The sequence below is a fragment of the Notolepis coatsorum genome, assembly GCF_963971535.1.
Source record: "Notolepis coatsorum genome assembly, chromosome: 1".
Classification (NCBI taxonomy): domain Eukaryota; kingdom Metazoa; phylum Chordata; class Actinopteri; order Aulopiformes; family Paralepididae; genus Notolepis; species Notolepis coatsorum.
This window is the reverse complement of record NC_140165.1, coordinates 194077661-194104586: the sequence shown is the minus strand read 5'-3', so window position 1 is coordinate 194104586 and position 26926 is coordinate 194077661. Positions and strand designations below refer to the sequence as shown.

At 48.6% G+C, this 26926-nt stretch overlaps 1 protein-coding gene across 3 annotated transcripts in view; it reads right to left on the bottom strand.

The window, feature by feature from the left end:
- Window positions 1–26926, bottom strand: part of fam168a (family with sequence similarity 168 member A) — a 109887-nt gene that overhangs the window by 15552 nt on the left and 67409 nt on the right. For all 3 annotated transcript variants that reach the window (XM_084332012.1, XM_084332013.1, XM_084332014.1), the window contains one exon: window positions 19118–19239. In XM_084332012.1, coding sequence (XP_084188138.1) covers window positions 19133–19239 — 107 coding nt within the window. In that variant the 3' untranslated portion in view covers window positions 19118–19132. The remainder of the gene's footprint in view (window positions 1–19117; window positions 19240–26926) is intronic.

The window sequence follows — 26926 nt, the reverse complement described above, 5'->3', positions numbered from 1 at the left end:
TTTCTTTCTTGCAAAATAATCAAAAAGAACCTATAAGAGTACCGATAAAGTACCTGTTGTGAAGGATCAGATTAAACCGAATATATATATTTATTTATGGATATATATTTAATAGTATTTGTATATCGTTTGATATCCCCTGTATATTCCTTGTACATATACACTGAATATCCCTTTAGTCTACTAACAGCCCATAATAGTTTCATTCTACCATTGGACAAGAACCTGGCGCCAGCAGCCAAGCCCCTTGGTTCAAGTTCAATCGTGCCGACGAACATGTCGTTACAAGCCCGGTTCCGCGTAGGAATACGTCTGGCGAAATACGAATGGTACTATTTGTTCACAGCGCATATATATATGGCGCAAGTAAAGTAGAACTTTCTTTTAGTCCATTAGTCCTTTACCCTCCAACCTAGTAACAGACGTGAAGCCTCACCCACGACGCACGTGTGGTGCAGTATGGCCTACTTGGCCTCAGAATAGGCATCGAGACATCGTGTGGATTAATAGTTGAATTGTCATAGTTTGGCACTATACCGTCGAGTGGGACGTATTTCTATTAAGTTAATAATAGTCTATTATGTATGGTGCATCGTTCGGTTAGAGTTATAGAGTGAGCAGTACCCCCATCGTTCCTGGCGTTATCTAGAGTCTTAACCAGGCTGGGCAGACCACGTGTGGTGCTTGCATCCGAGGAGCTCTGGGCCAGGACGAGTGGACCTGTACATTGGATTACTTTACCCGGACGACGGCGAGCCCTACACGGCTTGGATTATCTACGTGCTTTGGGTGCTTTGATTATGCCATGGATAACGGCCAACACTGCTGAGTGTTGGAACTACCCCCCCCGAGAGGAGTCCAGGTGAGACGGCGCTCTACCCCGAGTGAGGTCGCCTCACGTCTCTTCGTTGTGGACCGGCAGCGACCGTCTACAAGAGGGCCCAGCTGTATTCATCTGCGGACCGAGGTTCTGTGGGCACCGTGTTCAGCACTCTGAATTCTCCCAAGAAATCGTCGGCCAGATGGGATATCGCCAGCGGCTCTCCTAACCCCCCCCCCCTACTGACTTACAACCAGCGGGACCCCCCTTTAGTGTATCCAGCTATAATCATTTAAGTACCATCGCTATAGTTCCCTAAAGAACCAGGTTGTATACTTGCTCCCTGCGTAACCAGAGATTGGACATTCAATGTTGATTTGCCTACGAATACTCATTTGCCTTACAAGTGCATTCAAATCATAAATGTCATTAAGTGAACGTTGTATATACCCTTTGCTATATAAAATATTCGATTTATACATTTGTGTGGACTTCGTTTCATCAGGTGGGAAAGTGTTCATCATATCTATATCATGTACTGTGTGGCCAGTATTTAAAGTACATAAAGCAGGTAGTGGTTTAATGATACCATACTTATCAATACAGTCAGGGAATTGTACCCCTCAGTTACAATTGGTCCTTCGAGCCGGATGGTAACTAGTGTAATATTAATATAGTGTTATTAATATTGAAATGGCCTATGATGAACACTCCACGAAACGGTCCTCCTAACGTAGAACGCCCGCGGCGCAGACGACAGACACCTCAGTACTTAGAGGATTACGCTGTCAGTCAACTACCTAGCCTTCGACAAACGGTAAACGCCGTAAAAGTAGAAAGTAAAATTATGTCTGCCCTTAACGACCAGGTTACCCCGACCACAGAGGCCCTAGTGGGTTCTAATGTAACTGACCAAGCTCACGGTGGGGACCAGGAGGGAGCTGACATGCCTTTACCCCCCGCCAATACCGAAGAAGTAGTCCCCGACCAGCCCTGGGAGGAAGACAACCCTACAGAGAGAGAACTCTGCACGGAAGAAGAGGAGGAGAGCGCCGAGGAAATAGAGCTCCAGGACTCCCCAACGAGTACAGCCAGGAGCGGCTCACCTCTACAACCGTCTTCCCCCAGCGAAGCGGAGAGGATGCTATCACAGGCGTTCCTCGTCAGCCTGACAGCCTCTACCGAACGCGATCGACTTCAGGGTGAACGCGATCGACTTCAGGGTGAACGCGATCGACTCCAGACACAGCAACGGAGCGAAGAAGAGCGCATACGCCTGGAGATGAGACGCCTTCAGACGGAAGAGAATATGGCAAGAGACCGAGCAGACACCCAGCGCGCCGCTGACGGTGCCCAAAGAGAGGCAGAGCGCGACCTCGCTCTCAACCAGCGCGACCTCGCTCTCATCCTGCGCGAAACCGAGCGCGACAGACTACAAGCCGAGCGCGACAAGTTACAAGCGCAGCTAATGGAGCAGCTGATCCTCAAGGCAACACCCTCTCCCTCCGCCAGGGGTTCAAGGAACTCGTCGAGACAACAGTCAAGGGCAGCGTCTCCTAACCGAGCAAGCGACCCTGAACTTGACCAACAGACCAAGCCTATACCCCCCGCAGACCCCCTTCCCAGACCGGTCCAAGCGAGACCCAGCTACAAGGAAGGAGCAGCATACACTGCGGAGAAGCTAAATAAACGACTACAGGATCTAGAGGACCTGATAGAAGAGGAAGAGGGAGAGGAGGAGAACCAAGCCCGACGACAGCACAGTACTCCACCGGACCAGGAGGTCCAGTACAGCCCAGGCTATACCCCCGCGGCGCTGCGCTACAGACCCCCGACTCTATTCACGGGTGAGCACGACGCACGACCAGCCCCGAGGAATAGCACCTGGACCAGCGGGCCATGGTACCCTGCCGGTACCAGCCCACAGAGAGGCGCAAGAGGAGACTCGCCTAGGAGGTCTCTCCCCCAACGCTCGCCGATGTATCAGCCACCCACGGCGTCATACATTGCCACGCCGACGTTTCCAGACTTCACCTATGAGAATCGAGCACAGTACACGGAGCTCCGGATGTGCTTAGAGACAATGATGGTGGATGTCGCCGATGAACGCCACAAGTATGCAATATTACTGAAGCACCTGAAAGTACCGCGAGCGCACAATATAGCGCTAGCCTATGCCACCTCTACGACCCCATACACCGCGGCTCTAGCAGCGCTGGACCAGAGATATGGACGTATATGGGATTACGTAATCCAAGAGATAAGGCATATTGATCGCCTACCCCCAGCAACAGACAATCGCTCATTAGACGACCTGTCTATAAAAGTGCAGTCCCTGGTAGGGATGCTGGGAGCGCAACGGGAAAAGGGCATGCACGAGCTATACGCCAACTCTAACGTCGAGAGGATTTTAGAGAAGCTGCCACCCGCCAGACAAGAGCGCTTCAGGCGGCAGAGAGACCACCGTGATCCTAACGGTCCCGAACCATCCCTCCTCGATCTAGCCGACTTCCTGGCGAGAGAAGTCAGCAGCTTACGACTGGATACGTTCGTGCGGAGCACACCAAGCTCCAGAGAGGGACCCAGGAGAATAAACGATGGAAGAAGATCGGTGACTGTCATGCACCAATCAGAATCAGTACCGAGCAGTAAGAACCACAGTACCCCCTCGAGAAAAGAGAAGTGGAAGATGGTGTGCCCCTACTGCGAGAAGGAACACTGGCTGTCACAATGTGACCTGTTCACAAAGATGAATGCAGAAGAAGTGAGTCAATGGATAAAGTCCAACAGGCGCTGTTACCGATGTGCGCGCAGTCACATGGCAGCCGAATGCCGCCTAAAGAAGAGGTGCAGTCGGTGTGACGGAGCCCATCTAGATGTACTACACGACAGTAACAGAAGAAGGCCTGCACCTGCACCATCGAGCAGCACCAAGGCAAGTGTCATGTACATTGACCCCGCCAGCAGCAGCGGCGCCCAAGTGCTCTTAAAGGTAGTCCGTGTGACATTGAGCTACCAAGATAAAGTCATGGACACTTACGCCGTCCTTGATGACGGGTCAGAGAAGACCCTTCTGCTCGCGTCCGCTGCGGCCCAGCTGGGACTGCGGGGGAGCGAGAACCAAATGACGATTCGGACAATAAGAAGAGATTTAAAGACGATAAAGGGCGAGAATGTCTCCTTCACTATCGCAGCAAGCGGGCAGCCAGAGCGACGGTATAGGATTACAAATGCTTTCACCAGCCAAGAAATAGGACTATCGCAGTACACCTACCCCATCGCCAAGCTGATGGATAAATATGTGCACCTGCGTCAACTACCTATCCCGCTCATAGACGGCGCCACCCCGACCCTGCTGATAGGCTCCGACCATGCAGACCTCATCGTTCCGATTGACCGGGTCCATACAGGACCCCGAGGCTGTCCTGCAGCAGTTGAGACCCGCCTAGGGTGGACACTACAAGGCCCCCTCGCTAAATCTCTCAACCGAACAGCAGCCACTAGCTGCCTCCACTCCAGAGCGACAGAAGAAGACACCACTCTCCTGCAGCATGTCGAGAGGCTATGGACACTAGAGACAATGCCCTTTAAGAACGAAAAGAAAGACATTCGTTCTAAAGAAGACATTTACGCCATCAACCTCCTCGAGCAAGGGACAAAGAGAGTCACAGTCGGCGGAGTGATGAGATACGCAACTCCACTCCTGAGGCGAGAGGGAATGCCCACCTTTCACGCAAAGAAAGACGCCACGGAGCGGTATCTATTGAACACAGAGCGGCACCTAGCCAAAGACCCCGCTCAAGAGAGTGTGTACCGCGCTGAGATTGAGAAGCTAATCACAGCGGGACACGTGACAAAGATTGACATTAAAGAGGCCGATCAGACGACCGAATCATGGTACGTGCCGCACCACAAGGTCCACCACAACGGCAAGGATCGCATTGTGTTTAACTGCAGCTACCAGATCGGATCCCAAAATCTGAATAAAGAGCTCTTGCCCGGCCCCACACTCGGCCCCTCTCTACTAGGCGTGCTACTGCGCTTCCGCCAGGACAAGGTGGCTATCAGCGGGGATATCAAAGGGATGTTCCTGCAGGTGAGACTAGTGGAGGAGGACAAGCCCCTGCTGCGGTTCCTATGGAGAGAGAGGATCGGAGATGAGCACCCAGCCATCTACCAGTGGGAAGTCCTCCCCTTCGGAACCACATGCAGCCCGTGCTGTGCTACATTTGCACTACAGAAACACGTCGCAGAGGACCCAGCAGCAGATGAAGAGGTCCGACACAGTGTGAAGAACAGTTTCTACGTGGACAACTGTTTACAAAGCGTTTCGACTCAAGAAGAAGCCGAGGCTCTCCTAATCAAGCTACGCGCCTCCCTGATCAAAGGCGGCTTTGATCTCAGGCAGTGGGCCAGCAGTGACCCGCACGTATTGCGCAGCCTCTCCCCCGCGGACAAGGCTGCCAGCAGCGAGACCTGGATGGCGACAATCCCAGGAGAAGCCCAAGAAATGACACTAGGATTAGTCTGGCGCTTCAAAACAGACTCGCTCCACTATAGACACAAACCCCTGACCACGGAGCAGGGAAGGTCGACGGCGATACCGACCACCAGACGGAGTGTGTACAGAACACTCGCCAGACAATATGACCCGTTGGGATGTATTCTACCTTACACCACCAGGGCAAAGATGATTGTACGAGCACTATGGGACAAGGACCAGGGCTGGGACGACCCAATACCCGCACACCTTGCCTCCACATGGAGAGAGTGGGAGACGGAGCTCCGCTCACTCCCAGGCGTCAATATACGCCGCAGCTACTTCCCACCCACAGTGAGGCCAGAGACATGCAAGATGGATCTACACGTCTTCAGTGACGCCTCCGAAGTAGCCTATGGATCGGTGGCCTACTTGCGTGCCCAAGAGAAGGGAGGAGAGATACACACTGCTTTCATCCTGGCTCGCTCAAGAATAGCCCCACGAAAGCAACAATCTATCCCGCGTCTAGAGCTCTGCGCAGCCCTAGCAGGAGCGCATCTAGCCACGTTAATCCAACGTGAACTCACCATTCCGGTGCACAGAACAATCTTGTGGTCAGATTCCACGACAGTACTCACATGGATCAAGTCTGATTCATGCAGATACAAGGTCTTCGTGGGAGTCAGAGTCACCGAGATTCAAGAGTTAGCAGAAGCAGCGAGCTGGCGGTATGTGGACACCAAACACAACCCAGCTGACGTCATCACCCGGGGAATGTCCCTAGATGACCTCACCCGTCGCAACATCTACAGTGACGGACCAGAATTCCTCAAGCTCCCGGAAGAAGAGTGGCCTACGCCCACCCCACGGGAAGCGAGTAAAGAGGAGGCTGAGAACAAGAAACCTATGTTCTGTGGACTGAGCACAGTCGCCTCCACAGACCCCAACATAGATGATTGCATTACCCTACAGAGTGCGCAGCAAAAGACATTCCTGTGGCACCACCCAGAGATTCAGTCCACTGCCGACATTTCAGCAGCTGACTACGAAGAAGCAGAACTTCTTCTACTACAACGAGCCCAGAGAGACTCGTTCCCCGATGAGCTAGACTGTCTACAGGGAGGAAAGCCCGTCCCATCAGACAGCAGACTGCTCCACCTGGCACCCGAGAGCGACGCCCATAATCTCATCAGAGTGGGTGGTCGTCTGCGGAGAGCCCCCGATCTACCGGATGACGTTAAGTACCCGATAGTCTTGAACAGCCGACACAAGGTCACAGAGCTGATCATAAAGAAATACGACGAGGATGTACACCACGCAGGAGCAGAGAGAGTCTTCGCGGAGATCAGACGTCGCTATTGGATACTTCAAGGAAGAGAAGCGGTGCGACGCTTCCAGCGAACCTGTCTAGACTGCCGAAAGTGGCGCGCGCAGTGGCTGACCTACCTCCCTGTCGCCTCCGACTCGGCGACAAGCCATTCCACTCCACAGGCATGGACTGTTTTGGCCCGTTGTACATAAAGAAAGGAAGAGGAACCGAGAAGCGGTGGGGTATTGTATTCAAATGCATGACCACCAGAGCGATACATATCGAACTCCTTCCGACCATGAGCACAGACTCATTCCTTATGGCCTTCCGAAGATTCACATCACGGAAAGGAAAACCGTCTACATTGTTGTCTGATCACGGGACAAACTTCAAAGGCGGAGAAAGAGAGCTGAGAGAGAGCTTCCAAGCTATGGGCCCAGAACTTAAGACCCACCTCGCTCCATCCCAGATTGACTTCCAGTTTAATCCCCCGAACGCACCCCACTTCGGTGGAACCTGGGAACGAGAAGTACGTTCTATAAAGACAGCCCTGTACGCCGTGCTTGGGGCCCAGACTGTGGCGGAAGAAGTCCTAATGACAGTCCTCACGGAGATCGAGGGAGTATTGAACTCCAAGCCCCTCGGCTACGTCTCCAGTGATGTAGCAGATGTCGACCCAGTCACCCCCAACACACTCTTGATGGGGCGGCTGGACCCCGCGCTACCCCAGACAATGTACAGGCCTGAAGAAGCGAACGGCCGAAGAATGTGGAGGTACAGTCAAGTACTAGCTGACAAGTTTTGGAACAGCTTTCTACTCCACTACCTACCGTCTCTACAGACCCGCCAGAAGTGGGTAAAGAGAGAGACAATTTGACAGAAGGAACAGTCGTCATGATTATCGACCAGTCACTACCCAGAGCTATGTGGCCGGCTGGCCGCGTAAGCAAAGTGATCACCGGTGCCGATGGCAAGGTCCGAGCAGCTGAAGTGCTCGTCCAAGGGCGAACTTACACACGACCCGTGGCGAGGCTAATAGAACTGCCCAGACTCCCAGACACTATCGATGACGACCATGACCCCATGACTTTGTGAGTTGACTGACCCTTACAGCGGACCTTGAGTGGTAGACAGTGCGGTTAATCTGTCTCTGCTTAGCTAATTAGGTGGGACTAATTAGGGGGCGGCTGTTGTGAAGGATCAGATTAAACCGAATATATATATTTATTTATGGATATATATTTAATAGTATTTGTATATCGTTTGATATCCCCTGTATATTCCTTGTACATATACACTGAATATCCCTTTAGTCTACTAACAGCCCATAATAGTTTCATTCTACCATTGGACAAGAACCTGGCGCCAGCAGCCAAGCCCCTTGGTTCAAGTTCAATCGTGCCGACGAACATGTCGTTACAAGCCCGGTTCCGCGTAGGAATACGTCTGGCGAAATACGAATGGTACTATTTGTTCACAGCGCATATATATATGGCGCAAGTAAAGTAGAACTTTCTTTTAGTCCATTAGTCCTTTACCCTCCAACCTAGTAACAGACGTGAAGCCTCACCCACGACGCACGTGTGGTGCAGTATGGCCTACTTGGCCTCAGAATAGGCATCGAGACATCGTGTGGATTAATAGTTGAATTGTCATAGTTTGGCACTATACCGTCGAGTGGGACGTATTTCTATTAAGTTAATAATAGTCTATTATGTATGGTGCATCGTTCGGTTAGAGTTATAGAGTGAGCAGTACCCCCATCGTTCCTGGCGTTATCTAGAGTCTTAACCAGGCTGGGCAGACCACGTGTGGTGCTTGCATCCGAGGAGCTCTGGGCCAGGACGAGTGGACCTGTACATTGGATTACTTTACCCGGACGACGGCGAGCCCTACACGGCTTGGATTATCTACGTGCTTTGGGTGCTTTGATTATGCCATGGATAACGGCCAACACTGCTGAGTGTTGGAACTACCCCCCCCCCGAGAGGAGTCCAGGTGAGACGGCGCTCTACCCCGAGTGAGGTCGCCTCACGTCTCTTCGTTGTGGACCGGCAGCGACCGTCTACAAGAGGGCCCAGCTGTATTCATCTGCGGACCGAGGTTCTGTGGGCACCGTGTTCAGCACTCTGAATTCTCCCAAGAAATCGTCGGCCAGATGGGATATCGCCAGCGGCTCTCCTAACCCCCCCCCCCTACTGACTTACAACCAGCGGGACCCCCCTTTAGTGTATCCAGCTATAATCATTTAAGTACCATCGCTATAGTTCCCTAAAGAACCAGGTTGTATACTTGCTCCCTGCGTAACCAGAGATTGGACATTCAATGTTGATTTGCCTACGAATACTCATTTGCCTTACAAGTGCATTCAAATCATAAATGTCATTAAGTGAACGTTGTATATACCCTTTGCTATATAAAATATTCGATTTATACATTTGTGTGGACTTCGTTTCATCAGGTGGGAAAGTGTTCATCATATCTATATCATGTACTGTGTGGCCAGTATTTAAAGTACATAAAGCAGGTAGTGGTTTAATGATACCATACTTATCAATACAGTCAGGGAATTGTACCCCTCAGTTACAATTGGTCCTTCGAGCCGGATGGTAACTAGTGTAATATTAATATAGTGTTATTAATATTGAAATGGCCTATGATGAACACTCCACGAAACGGTCCTCCTAACGTAGAACGCCCGCGGCGCAGACGACAGACACCTCAGTACTTAGAGGATTACGCTGTCAGTCAACTACCTAGCCTTCGACAAACGGTAAACGCCGTAAAAGTAGAAAGTAAAATTATGTCTGCCCTTAACGACCAGGTTACCCCGACCACAGAGGCCCTAGTGGGTTCTAATGTAACTGACCAAGCTCACGGTGGGGACCAGGAGGGAGCTGACATGCCTTTACCCCCCGCCAATACCGAAGAAGTAGTCCCCGACCAGCCCTGGGAGGAAGACAACCCTACAGAGAGAGAACTCTGCACGGAAGAAGAGGAGGAGAGCGCCGAGGAAATAGAGCTCCAGGACTCCCCAACGAGTACAGCCAGGAGCGGCTCACCTCTACAACCGTCTTCCCCCAGCGAAGCGGAGAGGATGCTATCACAGGCGTTCCTCGTCAGCCTGACAGCCTCTACCGAACGCGATCGACTTCAGGGTGAACGCGATCGACTTCAGGGTGAACGCGATCGACTCCAGACACAGCAACGGAGCGAAGAAGAGCGCATACGCCTGGAGATGAGACGCCTTCAGACGGAAGAGAATATGGCAAGAGACCGAGCAGACACCCAGCGCGCCGCTGACGGTGCCCAAAGAGAGGCAGAGCGCGACCTCGCTCTCAACCAGCGCGACCTCGCTCTCATCCTGCGCGAAACCGAGCGCGACAGACTACAAGCCGAGCGCGACAAGTTACAAGCGCAGCTAATGGAGCAGCTGATCCTCAAGGCAACACCCTCTCCCTCCGCCAGGGGTTCAAGGAACTCGTCGAGACAACAGTCAAGGGCAGCGTCTCCTAACCGAGCAAGCGACCCTGAACTTGACCAACAGACCAAGCCTATACCCCCCGCAGACCCCCTTCCCAGACCGGTCCAAGCGAGACCCAGCTACAAGGAAGGAGCAGCATACACTGCGGAGAAGCTAAATAAACGACTACAGGATCTAGAGGACCTGATAGAAGAGGAAGAGGGAGAGGAGGAGAACCAAGCCCGACGACAGCACAGTACTCCACCGGACCAGGAGGTCCAGTACAGCCCAGGCTATACCCCCGCGGCGCTGCGCTACAGACCCCCGACTCTATTCACGGGTGAGCACGACGCACGACCAGCCCCGAGGAATAGCACCTGGACCAGCGGGCCATGGTACCCTGCCGGTACCAGCCCACAGAGAGGCGCAAGAGGAGACTCGCCTAGGAGGTCTCTCCCCCAACGCTCGCCGATGTATCAGCCACCCACGGCGTCATACATTGCCACGCCGACGTTTCCAGACTTCACCTATGAGAATCGAGCACAGTACACGGAGCTCCGGATGTGCTTAGAGACAATGATGGTGGATGTCGCCGATGAACGCCACAAGTATGCAATATTACTGAAGCACCTGAAAGTACCGCGAGCGCACAATATAGCGCTAGCCTATGCCACCTCTACGACCCCATACACCGCGGCTCTAGCAGCGCTGGACCAGAGATATGGACGTATATGGGATTACGTAATCCAAGAGATAAGGCATATTGATCGCCTACCCCCAGCAACAGACAATCGCTCATTAGACGACCTGTCTATAAAAGTGCAGTCCCTGGTAGGGATGCTGGGAGCGCAACGGGAAAAGGGCATGCACGAGCTATACGCCAACTCTAACGTCGAGAGGATTTTAGAGAAGCTGCCACCCGCCAGACAAGAGCGCTTCAGGCGGCAGAGAGACCACCGTGATCCTAACGGTCCCGAACCATCCCTCCTCGATCTAGCCGACTTCCTGGCGAGAGAAGTCAGCAGCTTACGACTGGATACGTTCGTGCGGAGCACACCAAGCTCCAGAGAGGGACCCAGGAGAATAAACGATGGAAGAAGATCGGTGACTGTCATGCACCAATCAGAATCAGTACCGAGCAGTAAGAACCACAGTACCCCCTCGAGAAAAGAGAAGTGGAAGATGGTGTGCCCCTACTGCGAGAAGGAACACTGGCTGTCACAATGTGACCTGTTCACAAAGATGAATGCAGAAGAAGTGAGTCAATGGATAAAGTCCAACAGGCGCTGTTACCGATGTGCGCGCAGTCACATGGCAGCCGAATGCCGCCTAAAGAAGAGGTGCAGTCGGTGTGACGGAGCCCATCTAGATGTACTACACGACAGTAACAGAAGAAGGCCTGCACCTGCACCATCGAGCAGCACCAAGGCAAGTGTCATGTACATTGACCCCGCCAGCAGCAGCGGCGCCCAAGTGCTCTTAAAGGTAGTCCGTGTGACATTGAGCTACCAAGATAAAGTCATGGACACTTACGCCGTCCTTGATGACGGGTCAGAGAAGACCCTTCTGCTCGCGTCCGCTGCGGCCCAGCTGGGACTGCGGGGGAGCGAGAACCAAATGACGATTCGGACAATAAGAAGAGATTTAAAGACGATAAAGGGCGAGAATGTCTCCTTCACTATCGCAGCAAGCGGGCAGCCAGAGCGACGGTATAGGATTACAAATGCTTTCACCAGCCAAGAAATAGGACTATCGCAGTACACCTACCCCATCGCCAAGCTGATGGATAAATATGTGCACCTGCGTCAACTACCTATCCCGCTCATAGACGGCGCCACCCCGACCCTGCTGATAGGCTCCGACCATGCAGACCTCATCGTTCCGATTGACCGGGTCCATACAGGACCCCGAGGCTGTCCTGCAGCAGTTGAGACCCGCCTAGGGTGGACACTACAAGGCCCCCTCGCTAAATCTCTCAACCGAACAGCAGCCACTAGCTGCCTCCACTCCAGAGCGACAGAAGAAGACACCACTCTCCTGCAGCATGTCGAGAGGCTATGGACACTAGAGACAATGCCCTTTAAGAACGAAAAGAAAGACATTCGTTCTAAAGAAGACATTTACGCCATCAACCTCCTCGAGCAAGGGACAAAGAGAGTCACAGTCGGCGGAGTGATGAGATACGCAACTCCACTCCTGAGGCGAGAGGGAATGCCCACCTTTCACGCAAAGAAAGACGCCACGGAGCGGTATCTATTGAACACAGAGCGGCACCTAGCCAAAGACCCCGCTCAAGAGAGTGTGTACCGCGCTGAGATTGAGAAGCTAATCACAGCGGGACACGTGACAAAGATTGACATTAAAGAGGCCGATCAGACGACCGAATCATGGTACGTGCCGCACCACAAGGTCCACCACAACGGCAAGGATCGCATTGTGTTTAACTGCAGCTACCAGATCGGATCCCAAAATCTGAATAAAGAGCTCTTGCCCGGCCCCACACTCGGCCCCTCTCTACTAGGCGTGCTACTGCGCTTCCGCCAGGACAAGGTGGCTATCAGCGGGGATATCAAAGGGATGTTCCTGCAGGTGAGACTAGTGGAGGAGGACAAGCCCCTGCTGCGGTTCCTATGGAGAGAGAGGATCGGAGATGAGCACCCAGCCATCTACCAGTGGGAAGTCCTCCCCTTCGGAACCACATGCAGCCCGTGCTGTGCTACATTTGCACTACAGAAACACGTCGCAGAGGACCCAGCAGCAGATGAAGAGGTCCGACACAGTGTGAAGAACAGTTTCTACGTGGACAACTGTTTACAAAGCGTTTCGACTCAAGAAGAAGCCGAGGCTCTCCTAATCAAGCTACGCGCCTCCCTGATCAAAGGCGGCTTTGATCTCAGGCAGTGGGCCAGCAGTGACCCGCACGTATTGCGCAGCCTCTCCCCCGCGGACAAGGCTGCCAGCAGCGAGACCTGGATGGCGACAATCCCAGGAGAAGCCCAAGAAATGACACTAGGATTAGTCTGGCGCTTCAAAACAGACTCGCTCCACTATAGACACAAACCCCTGACCACGGAGCAGGGAAGGTCGACGGCGATACCGACCACCAGACGGAGTGTGTACAGAACACTCGCCAGACAATATGACCCGTTGGGATGTATTCTACCTTACACCACCAGGGCAAAGATGATTGTACGAGCACTATGGGACAAGGACCAGGGCTGGGACGACCCAATACCCGCACACCTTGCCTCCACATGGAGAGAGTGGGAGACGGAGCTCCGCTCACTCCCAGGCGTCAATATACGCCGCAGCTACTTCCCACCCACAGTGAGGCCAGAGACATGCAAGATGGATCTACACGTCTTCAGTGACGCCTCCGAAGTAGCCTATGGATCGGTGGCCTACTTGCGTGCCCAAGAGAAGGGAGGAGAGATACACACTGCTTTCATCCTGGCTCGCTCAAGAATAGCCCCACGAAAGCAACAATCTATCCCGCGTCTAGAGCTCTGCGCAGCCCTAGCAGGAGCGCATCTAGCCACGTTAATCCAACGTGAACTCACCATTCCGGTGCACAGAACAATCTTGTGGTCAGATTCCACGACAGTACTCACATGGATCAAGTCTGATTCATGCAGATACAAGGTCTTCGTGGGAGTCAGAGTCACCGAGATTCAAGAGTTAGCAGAAGCAGCGAGCTGGCGGTATGTGGACACCAAACACAACCCAGCTGACGTCATCACCCGGGGAATGTCCCTAGATGACCTCACCCGTCGCAACATCTACAGTGACGGACCAGAATTCCTCAAGCTCCCGGAAGAAGAGTGGCCTACGCCCACCCCACGGGAAGCGAGTAAAGAGGAGGCTGAGAACAAGAAACCTATGTTCTGTGGACTGAGCACAGTCGCCTCCACAGACCCCAACATAGATGATTGCATTACCCTACAGAGTGCGCAGCAAAAGACATTCCTGTGGCACCACCCAGAGATTCAGTCCACTGCCGACATTTCAGCAGCTGACTACGAAGAAGCAGAACTTCTTCTACTACAACGAGCCCAGAGAGACTCGTTCCCCGATGAGCTAGACTGTCTACAGGGAGGAAAGCCCGTCCCATCAGACAGCAGACTGCTCCACCTGGCACCCGAGAGCGACGCCCATAATCTCATCAGAGTGGGTGGTCGTCTGCGGAGAGCCCCCGATCTACCGGATGACGTTAAGTACCCGATAGTCTTGAACAGCCGACACAAGGTCACAGAGCTGATCATAAAGAAATACGACGAGGATGTACACCACGCAGGAGCAGAGAGAGTCTTCGCGGAGATCAGACGTCGCTATTGGATACTTCAAGGAAGAGAAGCGGTGCGACGCTTCCAGCGAACCTGTCTAGACTGCCGAAAGTGGCGCGCGCAGTGGCTGACCTACCTCCCTGTCGCCTCCGACTCGGCGACAAGCCATTCCACTCCACAGGCATGGACTGTTTTGGCCCGTTGTACATAAAGAAAGGAAGAGGAACCGAGAAGCGGTGGGGTATTGTATTCAAATGCATGACCACCAGAGCGATACATATCGAACTCCTTCCGACCATGAGCACAGACTCATTCCTTATGGCCTTCCGAAGATTCACATCACGGAAAGGAAAACCGTCTACATTGTTGTCTGATCACGGGACAAACTTCAAAGGCGGAGAAAGAGAGCTGAGAGAGAGCTTCCAAGCTATGGGCCCAGAACTTAAGACCCACCTCGCTCCATCCCAGATTGACTTCCAGTTTAATCCCCCGAACGCACCCCACTTCGGTGGAACCTGGGAACGAGAAGTACGTTCTATAAAGACAGCCCTGTACGCCGTGCTTGGGGCCCAGACTGTGGCGGAAGAAGTCCTAATGACAGTCCTCACGGAGATCGAGGGAGTATTGAACTCCAAGCCCCTCGGCTACGTCTCCAGTGATGTAGCAGATGTCGACCCAGTCACCCCCAACACACTCTTGATGGGGCGGCTGGACCCCGCGCTACCCCAGACAATGTACAGGCCTGAAGAAGCGAACGGCCGAAGAATGTGGAGGTACAGTCAAGTACTAGCTGACAAGTTTTGGAACAGCTTTCTACTCCACTACCTACCGTCTCTACAGACCCGCCAGAAGTGGGTAAAGAGAGAGACAATTTGACAGAAGGAACAGTCGTCATGATTATCGACCAGTCACTACCCAGAGCTATGTGGCCGGCTGGCCGCGTAAGCAAAGTGATCACCGGTGCCGATGGCAAGGTCCGAGCAGCTGAAGTGCTCGTCCAAGGGCGAACTTACACACGACCCGTGGCGAGGCTAATAGAACTGCCCAGACTCCCAGACACTATCGATGACGACCATGACCCCATGACTTTGTGAGTTGACTGACCCTTACAGCGGACCTTGAGTGGTAGACAGTGCGGTTAATCTGTCTCTGCTTAGCTAATTAGGTGGGACTAATTAGGGGGCGGCTGTTGTGAAGGATCAGATTAAACCGAATATATATATTTATTTATGGATATATATTTAATAGTATTTGTATATCGTTTGATATCCCCTGTATATTCCTTGTACATATACACTGAATATCCCTTTAGTCTACTAACAGCCCATAATAGTTTCATTCTACCATTGGACAAGAACCTGGCGCCAGCAGCCAAGCCCCTTGGTTCAAATTCAATCGTGCCGACGAACATGTCGTTACAAGCCCGGTTCCGCGTAGGAATACGTCTGGCGAAATACGAATGGTACTATTTGTTCACAGCGCATATATATATGGCGCAAGTAAAGTAGAACTTTCTTTTAGTCCATTAGTCCTTTACCCTCCAACCTAGTAACAGACGTGAAGCCTCACCCACGACGCACGTGTGGTGCAGTATGGCCTACTTGGCCTCAGAATAGGCATTGAGACATCGTGTGGATTAATAGTTGAATTGTCATAGTTTGGCACTATACCGTCGAGTGGGACGTATTTCTATTAAGTTAATAATAGTCTATTATGTATGGTGCATCGTTCGGTTAGAGTTATAGAGTGAGCAGTACCCCCATCGTTCCTGGCGTTATCTAGAGTCTTAACCAGGCTGGGCAGACCACGTGTGGTGCTTGCATGCGAGGAGCTCTGGGCCAGGACGAGTGGACCTGTACATTGGATTACTTTACCCGGACGACGGCGAGCCCTACACGGCTTGGATTATCTACGTGCTTTGGGTGCTTTGATTATGCCATGGATAACGGCCAACACTGCTGAGTGTTGGAACTACCCCCCCCGAGAGGAGTCCAGGTGAGACGGCGCTCTACCCCGAGTGAGGTCGCCTCACGTCTCTTCGTTGTGGACCGGCAGCGACCGTCTACAAGAGGGCCCAGCTGTATTCATCTGCGGACCGAGGTTCTGTGGGCACCGTGTTCAGCACTCTGAATTCTCCCAAGAAATCGTCGGCCAGATGGGATATCGCCAGCGGCTCTCCTAACCCCCCCCCCCCTACTGACTTACAACCAGCGGGACCCCCCTTTAGTGTATCCAGCTATAATCATTTAAGTACCATCGCTATAGTTCCCTAAAGAACCAGGTTGTATACTTGCTCCCTGCGTAACCAGAGATTGGACATTCAATGTTGATTTGCCTACGAATACTCATTTGCCTTACAAGTGCATTCAAATCATAAATGTCATTAAGTGAACGTTGTATATACCCTTTGCTATATAAAATATTCGATTTATACATTTGTGTGGACTTCGTTTCATCAGGTGGGAAAGTGTTCATCATATCTATATCATGTACTGTGTGGCCAGTATTTAAAGTACATAAAGCAGGTAGTGGTTTAATGATACCATACTTATCAATACAGTCAGGGAATTGTACCCCTCAGTTACAGTACCGAACCGTTAAGCAGTATCGATAAGAGTAGTAGTATCGATAAAATCCTAATGATACTCATCCAAAAATAGCCTGAAATCCTGAGGCTGAGAAATTATGCTTTTGAGTACTTAATTAGAAATATAAAAATGATTTTCTTTTTGAAAAAAAAACGTACAGACGTGTTCCATAGACTCACAGGAATTGTGTAAAGTTGCCCAAATAGTGCAAGGAAAAGCAATGCATGTCCCCTTTAAAAAATATATATAATTTTTATTAAATATCTCATTCATTCCATAAGAACGTAGAATACACATTTCAGACTTTTTTTTTTAATATGGTCCATTTGCATGTTCTTGGTATTCTAGGGACATCTATGGATCTCAGGGAATGTATTCCCAGTGTCATAAATACTGTGTCTGTTACTAGGGCTTGAGTAAATTGTAATGAACCAAATGAGAATATCAATAAAAAAAATGTATCTTTGACTGTGAATAACACCATGCTAAAATTGACCAGACCTGAAAAATCTAAGCAAATTAATAAATGGAAGATGATTAAACAGAAGGTTTTGTAGATAAAGTACTGAATTCTGCCATCCAGACACATGCAATTTTAAATATGATTATAGAATATAGAATATCAGGCATAAAATGGTTATGCGATTAATTAGATTAATTAATTACAAATCCTAATTAAATAGATCCATTTTTTTAATCGCCTGACAGCACTAATTTAAACTTAAAAAATAATAATACATAATAAATGTATACATATATACAGATCATGCAACATAAAAAAAATTGTTGTAGGAACGGTTTGGGAGAGGGAGGTAGGGAGGAGCTTGTGTGGTGTGTGTTGTGTGGTGTGATAACAATGTTGAAATTGAGAAGTTTAGACTTTAGTTTAGTTTTACAACTGAAATAAAAAAGTTGTTACAGAGAGTAAAGTACCGAAAAAAGGTACCATCGGGTACTGGTATCGGTTAAAATGTGAACGGTACCCAACCCTAATAAACAGGCATGTTTTTTGAGGCAGTGAATTTGACATGCGACAGAGATGGCACGGACGGCTGGGAATAAAGGGGGAAACCACAGGATGAGAATCACAGGCTCACAAAAAACACCATCTGTACAGTCGGATAACAGCTGTCTGGTGGCCAATACACTGGATAAACACTGGTCACTTAGTCTGAATGTTCAGTAATTTAATCTGAATGGGCAATCATTTAGTCTGAATGGTCAGTCATTTAATCTGAATGTTCAGTCATTTAGTCTGAATGTTCAGTCATTTAGTCTGAATGTTCAGTCATTTAATCTGAATGTTCAGTAATTTAGTCTGAATGTTCAGTCATTTTATCTGAATGTTCAGTAATTTAGTCTGAATGATCAGTAATTTAGTCTGAATGTTCAGTCATTTAATCTGAATGTTCAGTCATTTAGTCTGAATGTTCAGTAATTTAGTCTGAATGTTCAGTCATTTAGTCTGAATGTTCAGTCATTTAGTCTGAATGTTCAGTCATTTAGTCTGAATGTTCAGTCATTTAATCTGAATGTTCAGTCATTTAGTCTGAATGTTCAGTCATTTAATCTGAATGTTCAGTCATTTAGTCTGAATGTTCAGTAATTTAGTCTGAATGTTCAGTCATTTAATCTGAATGTTCAGTCATTTAGTCTGAATGTTCAGTCATTTAGTCTGAATGTTCAGTCATTTAGTCTGAATGTTCAGTAATTTAATCTGAATGTTCAGTCATTTAGTCTGAATGTTCAGTAATTTAGTCTGAATGTTCAGTAATTTAGTCTGAATGTTCAGTCATTTAATCTGAATGTTCAGTCATTTAGTCTGAATGTTCAGTCATTTAATCTGAATGTTCAGTCATTTAGTCTGAATGTTCAGTCATTTAGTCTGAATGTTCAGTCATTTAGTCTGAATGATCAACACTAGTCACTCACTATACTGAATGATCAGTCTCTCTAGAGGTCTGATAGGGGAACCAGGAACACTCCAAAACTTGGAAACTAGTCAGTCAGCCATCTTTGATTTCTACATCCATCGAGATGTTCTACATCCATGACAGATGAAGTAATGATGTGGCTAAATGGGAAGGACTAAGGAAGAGATAAGATACCGAATGACAGAGAGGTAGAAAGGGAGGGAGAGAGAGAGAGACAGACAGAGAGAGATAATGACTCACATGATTGGGTGGCCTTTACCAATGGGGAGGGACATAGCTGTACCCAGGTGTCCCCTGGGGCCTGTAGGTTGGCATGGTAACGGGATGTGCTCCAGGGTGCTGCGGCGTGGTCAGCAGGGTTCCTACAGGAAGCCAGTAACGTAAACCATCACGTCAGATATCTAGCAGTAAACTGGGTTCCCACACTAATTCTCCCATTCAATCCAAAAACATTTCCATAATAACAAACTAGACAATTCCAGCAGTGTGGTTGCCGCCTATGCACAAATGAATCGTGAGATACGAGTCTCTATGACAAACGGTTCACGAAATACGAAAGGGGGTGGGGCTTAGGTGTAGGAGGTGGGGCAAACATATATCAATGAAATCGGAATAAACCTTTAAAACTATTTGGGTGGAATAAAGCTTTAAAATTGTGACCGTGACCAGCGCTCGTGATTACATGTCGGGAGCAGTCGAATCATGCAAATCCAAAAAAATATCGAATTATTATCAGTTTGAATGTTTAAGAACATATTTACTAGTTATAGTATATCTAATAGTAACATTTCTTTGTTTAAAAAAGGCTGTTTCAGTGTGATATTTCTCATTGGGTGGGGGCGGAGTTAAATGTGCATGTGAATCAAGACAAGTGCTTTTGTTGGCCACCGGCGTGTCCTCTGAGTTTCGAGCAACGCCCATAAATAACACACATGGCCTATGTTGATTATTGTTGAGCTGACACCCAGACGCTCGCCACAGCTCTGAACAAACTTTCGGCTTCTGGAACAGCCATTGATTTAATGAACGAGTACATATTGGACTTTGTTAATCCTGTCGATGACTCTGTCTCGGAGGGTTCCTCTGATGATGAAGACTCCGATGGAGGAAAACTAGATTTTCAATCCAATGTGGAGGAGGATGACTCTGTAAGTGGGGCCGTTGCACCGTTGCGCCATTCAATGGTATCAACCATGAGATCGGTTGAAGATATGGCTGCTCTAGCGGTGGACAATGACATTGATGTAGAAATAGAAAAAAAAAAAAATAAGTTTGATTGCAAATGCCAGCTTAGACTAAAAGAGAATTCCGAACGGCAGGCGTCGTCTTGTACCAAAAAACTGTCAGAAGAATTGATCTACAAAAGCAGGATGGACACAGTGGCACTGACACCAAGAGAAAGGGACATGTGTCTTTTAATAATAATAATAATAATAATAATAATAATAATAATAATAATAATAATAATAATAATAATAATAATAATAATAAATTCAATTTGTAACGCACTTTATTTTTGTGACAATCTCAAAGTGCTACAGGAGATAAAGATAAAAAAATAAATGAATAAAAACAATTAAAATGAATAAAACAACCAATGAAATGGAAGAAACATACAGATAAAAATCAAGAAAAAGAAATAAAAGAATAATTCAGGCAAATGCCTTGTTAAAAAGAAATGTTTTTAGGCCCCTTTTAAAAACCTCAACGGAATGTGGTGCTCTCAGATGGTCAGGGAGGGCATTCCACAGCCGAGGAGCAGCTGAGCAGAAGGCCCGGTCGCCCATGGAGCGAAGGTGTGTCCTGTGTATGGGTTGGAGTGTGTTTGAGTGTCCAGAGCAGAGGGAGCGGGTGGAGGTCGGGGGAGCGTTGAGTTCCTTTAGATAGGAGGGGGCGTTGCTGTGGATGCACTGATGGGTGAGGAGGGAGACCTTGTATTCTATCCTGAAGGAGACTGGGAGCCAGTGTAGGGAATGGAGTATGGGTGTGATGTGTTCATATTTCCGCACTCTCATCAGGATCCTAGCAGCACAGATTTGAATGTACTGGAGCTTCTGGATGCTCTTGCTAGGGATCCCAATGAGCAGTGCGTTGCAGTAGTCAAGCCTTGAGGAGACAAAGGCGTGAACGAGTTTTTCCCGCATCTGGCAGGGTGAGTGTGGGACGGAGTCTGGCTATATTTCTAAGGTGGAAGATTTTAGCGATCATTAAAACATGCATGAATGATTCAGAGATGACCGAGCGGACCAAGAAAGTGAACAGCATCCGACAGGTTCCCTGAACAACATACAAACATCGTGGTCGTGCAACGTTCTGCTTTCTTTATGGGTAAGTTGTTGATGTGTTTATATAAAGTGGTGCTTGATCGTCTATTGTATTTTCACCTAAGCTGTGACGTAGGTGGGTTGGTCATTATCATTATTATTTTATTTGTGACACCATGTGAACATCAGGTTAGTATAGGTACGTGATATTGTTTGCATTTATATTGAGTCGTGTAATTCCCCTTTTCTTTGTTTCCCGCTTCCCAGATGCCGCCCGCCCCTCCCTCTAGAGAGTGCTGATTGCCCGAGGATGTGGCAGCTGAGGGAAATTGGCCTCAAGGGGCTGGTGGATAAAACCGGGGATGCGACCACTGACCTGAGTGGAGTGTGGGTTGCCTATTTGCCACTGTTGTGTGGAATTATATATTGTGTTGGCCTTATTGCCACTATTTGTGTGGACTTTTTTGTATGGTATATTATTGCGGGGTGGTTCCCAATGCCAACCTTTTGGCTCGTTTCCTGTGACACTATTACTTGTGTTCGTTTGGTGTTTACCCCTTTACTTAGTGTTTGTTTGTCTTATTGTATATCCCTGTTTGTTCTCCCCTACCTTATCCCTGATTGTGTGTTTTATTTAATAAATACAATTTACTTTGGAAAACGTATAGTTTATTTCCTGCCGGGACCTTAAAGCACGTACTGGATGGGTAGGCTTCACAACGACCCGGTCCAGGTATATTTGTGTTAATTATAGACCTTTGTATGCGACAAGCACTGCAACAGCACTTACTGACCGATTATGTTAATGCTATTCATGTGAAGAAGTGGCTCAGCGGGCCTATTGTTCACACCCAGTACTTGACCTGCGAAGATGTTATATATTTATATTTGACAGCTGTTATCTCTGCTTGCTGCACTAAGAAATGGAGAGGTTTCACAAGATTCTAATTAGCATATCTTCTTCAAACATTTTCAGATTTCAATGTATGACATCATTACATTCTGTAATTACACAATCTCAAACAATCTGGAAAATGACGATGGAGACATGAGGCACAAATCACTGGACCCAGAGTGTCATGTAAGGTATTGGCTCGTGTTGCTACACGGACAGGTATATAGGTGGCACAGTACTTCCTGGTGGGGAAGCTAGTAAACAGTCAACTTGAACACACGCTCTCCGTCTCGTTATTATATGTGAACCAAAGAGTACGAGGTTTACACAACATGGTGTCAGAAGTGGAATAACTTAATATACGGAGACGAGAGAAAAAAAAAAGATGTGTCGCAGCAGGGAACGAGAGGATAATGGAAGCAGTCGATCCAGCTCCCGCCGCGCCGGCCGCCAAGAAGAAGGCAGCTCCCAGACTCAAGAAAGCAGGTCTCAGTGTCTGTGACCTGGTCGTCGAGGCAGTATCTGCTTCTAAAAAGAGGAGCGGGGTGTCACTCGCTGCCATAAAGAAGGCTCTCGCTGCCGGTGGCTACGACGTGGATAAAAACAAGACGCGTGTGAGGACTGCCGTCAAGTGTCTGGTGAAAAAGGGAACCTTGGTCCAAGTCACGGGTACCGGAGCCTTCGGCTCTTTCAGGATCAACAAGAAGGCTGAGGTTAAAGCAAGAAAACCAGCAAAGAAGCCAGCGGCCAAGAAGAAAGTAAAAGACGACGACAGGATGGGAGACGAAGCAGCCCAGTTGCCGTCGCTGCCACAGCTGGCTCCGCCAGGCAGGTTTGATTTCAACAATAATATTAATGACTGGACAAAATGGATGAAGCGATTTGGACGTTATAGAATAGCGTCTGGATTGGATAGACAGTCAGAAGAATTTCAAGTGAATGCCTTCATGTATGCGGCGGGAGACGACGCTGAGGACATATTAAGTGTTTTGCCGCTCACAGAGGAACAGAAAAACAAATACAAGGATGTCACGGATGCTTTCAATGCACATTGTGTCAGTAAGAGGAACGTCATATTTGATAGAGCATGTTTCAACAGACGGAACCAAGAACCAGGTGAGAATGTTGAATCCTTTATCACTGCTGTACACACACTGGCTGAACATTGTCAATTCGGAACCCTAAGAGAAGACTTGATAAGGGACAGAATTGTAGTAGGCATAAGAGATGCCAAGCTATCAGAAAACCTGCAAATGGATGCAGATTTGACTCTGGAAAGGGCAATGACTAAGGTGAAGCAGAGTGCAGCAATAAAGGAACAACAGCCTGTCTTGAGAGGCACGGAACAGCAGGCAGCTGCACATGTAGAGGCCATACAAAAATATGAATGGCAGAAGGTACAACAGTACAGGACTGACACACAGTCTCCTGGATGTGGCAGATGTGGAAATGTCAGAAGACATATGTGGAGAGAATGCCCTGCCCGTGATGCTGTGTGTAGGGTGTGTCATAAAATAGGACACTTTGCAAAGACATGCAGAACAGAGAAACGGATCCATGACATCACACTGGCACACACAGGGGCTTCTCCAGATGTGCCTTCTCAAGATGAAGAGGAGGACTTTGCGTTCCTGAATGTAGTAAACCTAGAGGAACCTGAAGATGAATGGCTGGAACTGTTAGAGCTGAATGGACAGGAGGGCATATTCAAGCTGGATACAGGTGCCCAAGTCACAGCGGTGCCAAGTAGCATGCACTCAGTTGAAAAACATAGTCATCTACAGCCACCACAAAAAGTACTGTATGGACCAGGAAAATACAAGTTAAATACAAGAGGCTGCTTCTGTGGTGAACTAACCATTAGGAAGAGAACAACAGCACAATTAATCTATGTTGTAGAAGAGCTAACCAGGCCCCTTCTAGGCCTTCCTGCAATAGAGGCGCTTGGACTCATAAAGCGGCTGCACACAGTATCAGCCCAGCGAGGTGATGTCAAGGTTCAATACCCCAAAGTATTCTCAGGCTTAGGGAAGCTAAACGGGGCCTACAAAATTGGGCTAGAGCCTGATGCTGTCCCATACGGCCTGTCAAGTCCACGTCCCTTGCCCCTGCGAGAGACGTTGAGGGCGGAACTGTGTGGCACATGTTCACAACACAGGGCAGAACGCAGAGAGCCCTTAGTCCCCACACTAGTGCGAGAAAGGCCCTGGCAGAGGGTCGCTACAGACTTGTTCGTATGGGAGAAAAATACTTATATGGTGGTTGTGGATTTTTTCTCACATTACATGGAGGTTGCCCATCTTACGGTAGCTTCAGCTGAGACGGTTGTGGCTGCATTGAAGGACGTATTCAGCCGTAACGGGACCCTACAGACCCTGGTTTCGGACAATCGGGCCCAATACAGTGGGTTGCCCTTCCGGAACTTTGCTAGTGAGTATGGTTTCACCCATGTGACCAGCAGTCCACGGTATCCGCAGGCAAACGGAGAGCCTGAGCGGGCCGTGGCTACGGTGAAAAGACTGTGGAAAGGGGGAGGCGACAAGGCAAAGGCGCTGCTGGTATACCGCGCCACGCCCCTGGAGAGCGGTTATTCCCCTGCAGAGCTCCTCATGGGGAGACAGATTCGCTCCAATATACCACAACTCTCAAGGTCTCTACTCCCTCGCGGGCCAAACCTCAGGGAGATGCAGGCAAAAGAGCGACGATGTCGCTACAATCTACGTCAGGGAGCCCGTCCCTACCTACGCTGCAGTGTGACCAAAAGGTGTGGCTCTCCAAAGCGGACGGAGGAGGGTCTGTCGTACAGCATACAGACGGACGAAGGACAGTTGAGAAGGAATCGTGCTCACCTGTGCACTCGTCAACAACCGGCTCCACAGACAACAACACCTGAGGTACCTGAGCCGACTGTGGACCAAGGTAACTCCGACACACACATGCCAGCCAGCTCAATGTGGCAGTGACATTAGGAATGACAGACATTCTGATAACACCATAGTGCCCTATGTGACTTTCTCTGGCAGGGTGTCACATCCTCCAGTTAGATTGGATATGTGAAAGACTGTTTGAAAAAAAAAAAAAACAGTAAATGAAGTATTGTGATGATCGGAGAATGTGAATTGTTTCTGAAAAAAAAAGAGAAAAAAAAAGATGGGAGGAGAGAGGAAAGATGATGTGATTTGTAGGTGTTCATAAGTTCAGTAAGATTTATTGTTTGAAAATGTTATGCAAATATTGGATGCCTATTGTGGTGTAAGATTTATTATTATTATTATTATTATTATTACGATTTGTTATTAACACTTTGAGTGCCGGGACACGTCTTTTCACGTCTTTGCTGGCCATGCTAAAGTTGCCGGGGGACGCTGTACAGCGTCCTTATATCAATATTTCAAAAATCTGCGATCGGATTCATAATGTCCCTCCGCTGGCCTGAGATCCACCAGCAGGACCCACTGAGCTCTCTGGCGGTTCAGGAGCGCCATCTGGTGGCCGATCGGCGCAATCGCCAAACAGGATGTTGAATAGAGGTTGTCATGACGACCGTAGTACTTCCGGGCGCTCGCTATGGGTCATGGGACTCTGGCTCGTCACACTACACAGTGATCGATTGCCAATAACTCGATAAACAACATGATTTGGACGTATATACCATTATACAAGCTGGAGATGGACCGGGTAAAAATATATCCCATAATGATAAGATTTCAACTCGACGATGATCGCCCAACGGCGCGCGGAGACTGGGGTGAGTTTCAGCGTGTAACGTTACCCTCTTCGATACTAACTGCTATTATCAACATTTGACCCACATTAGATGATTGGTATAACGCTGCCCACGGAATTATAAACGCCCCCTCGCCCATCCGGTCAACATCAGATGATGTGTAGTAACTTCTAGAAGTACGTCTAGTTGGAATTTTTTATATCGCGCTGATTGCCATCAAACTGTATTTCATCATCAATATAATGCATTTGGGGCTATATATCACGTTCTGGAGAAAGCTGCAGAAAGAGATGAAAACATACTTATACATTAGACCATACTTTACTATGAATATGTGAATGAAAAAGTTTAACGTTGCTACACAATGAACAATACATATAGGACTTTGAATGGGCCCTAATAATGGCAATGTAGCAATAGAATTTAAAAAGTTATAGCCCTGCAAAGAAGGGGACTTTCTCCATAGACAAATAGCGCTGGCAATCTATGGTATATCATGAATTTAACCTTAGGCAACCAAAGTGTTAAGGGACGGGGAGATGTTTCTTACTAAAAGGGGAAGATGTCATGTAAGGTATTGGCTCGTGTTGCTACACGGACAGGTATATAGGTGGCACAGTACTTCCTGGTGGGGAAGCTAGTAAACAGTCAACTTGAACACACACTCTCCGTCTCGTTATTATATGTGAACCAAAGAGTACGAGGTTTACACAACAGAGGACTGATCTTTATCATAGACTGAAGGAAAACTCAGGTGGTCCTGAAGAAAAAGGGTTCAAGATCATCACATGGAAGGAGACAAACTTCAGGCACTCTAGCGTGGAGCAGGAACAAAAATTATTTAAAAAAAAACATTATTTTGACATGAATAATGAATTGTTTTCTACCTTTTAGGCCTTCATCAGGGTACAATTGAGAAATAGTCACCAAGCAGACAGTTTAAAACAAGTATTTTTGTTTCTGCTCCACACAAGAGTTCCTGAAATTTGCCTCCTTCCATGTGAAAACATAAACAATTATTTGGGTGGAATAAACCTTTAAAACTATGATTGATTCTATATGGTCCTCACATAGTGGGTGTGCAATGCAATGGAGGTGTATGAAGTGAATAGAATTTGTGCATGTCACTTTAAGACATGATTCATGAGTGAGAGGATGACATT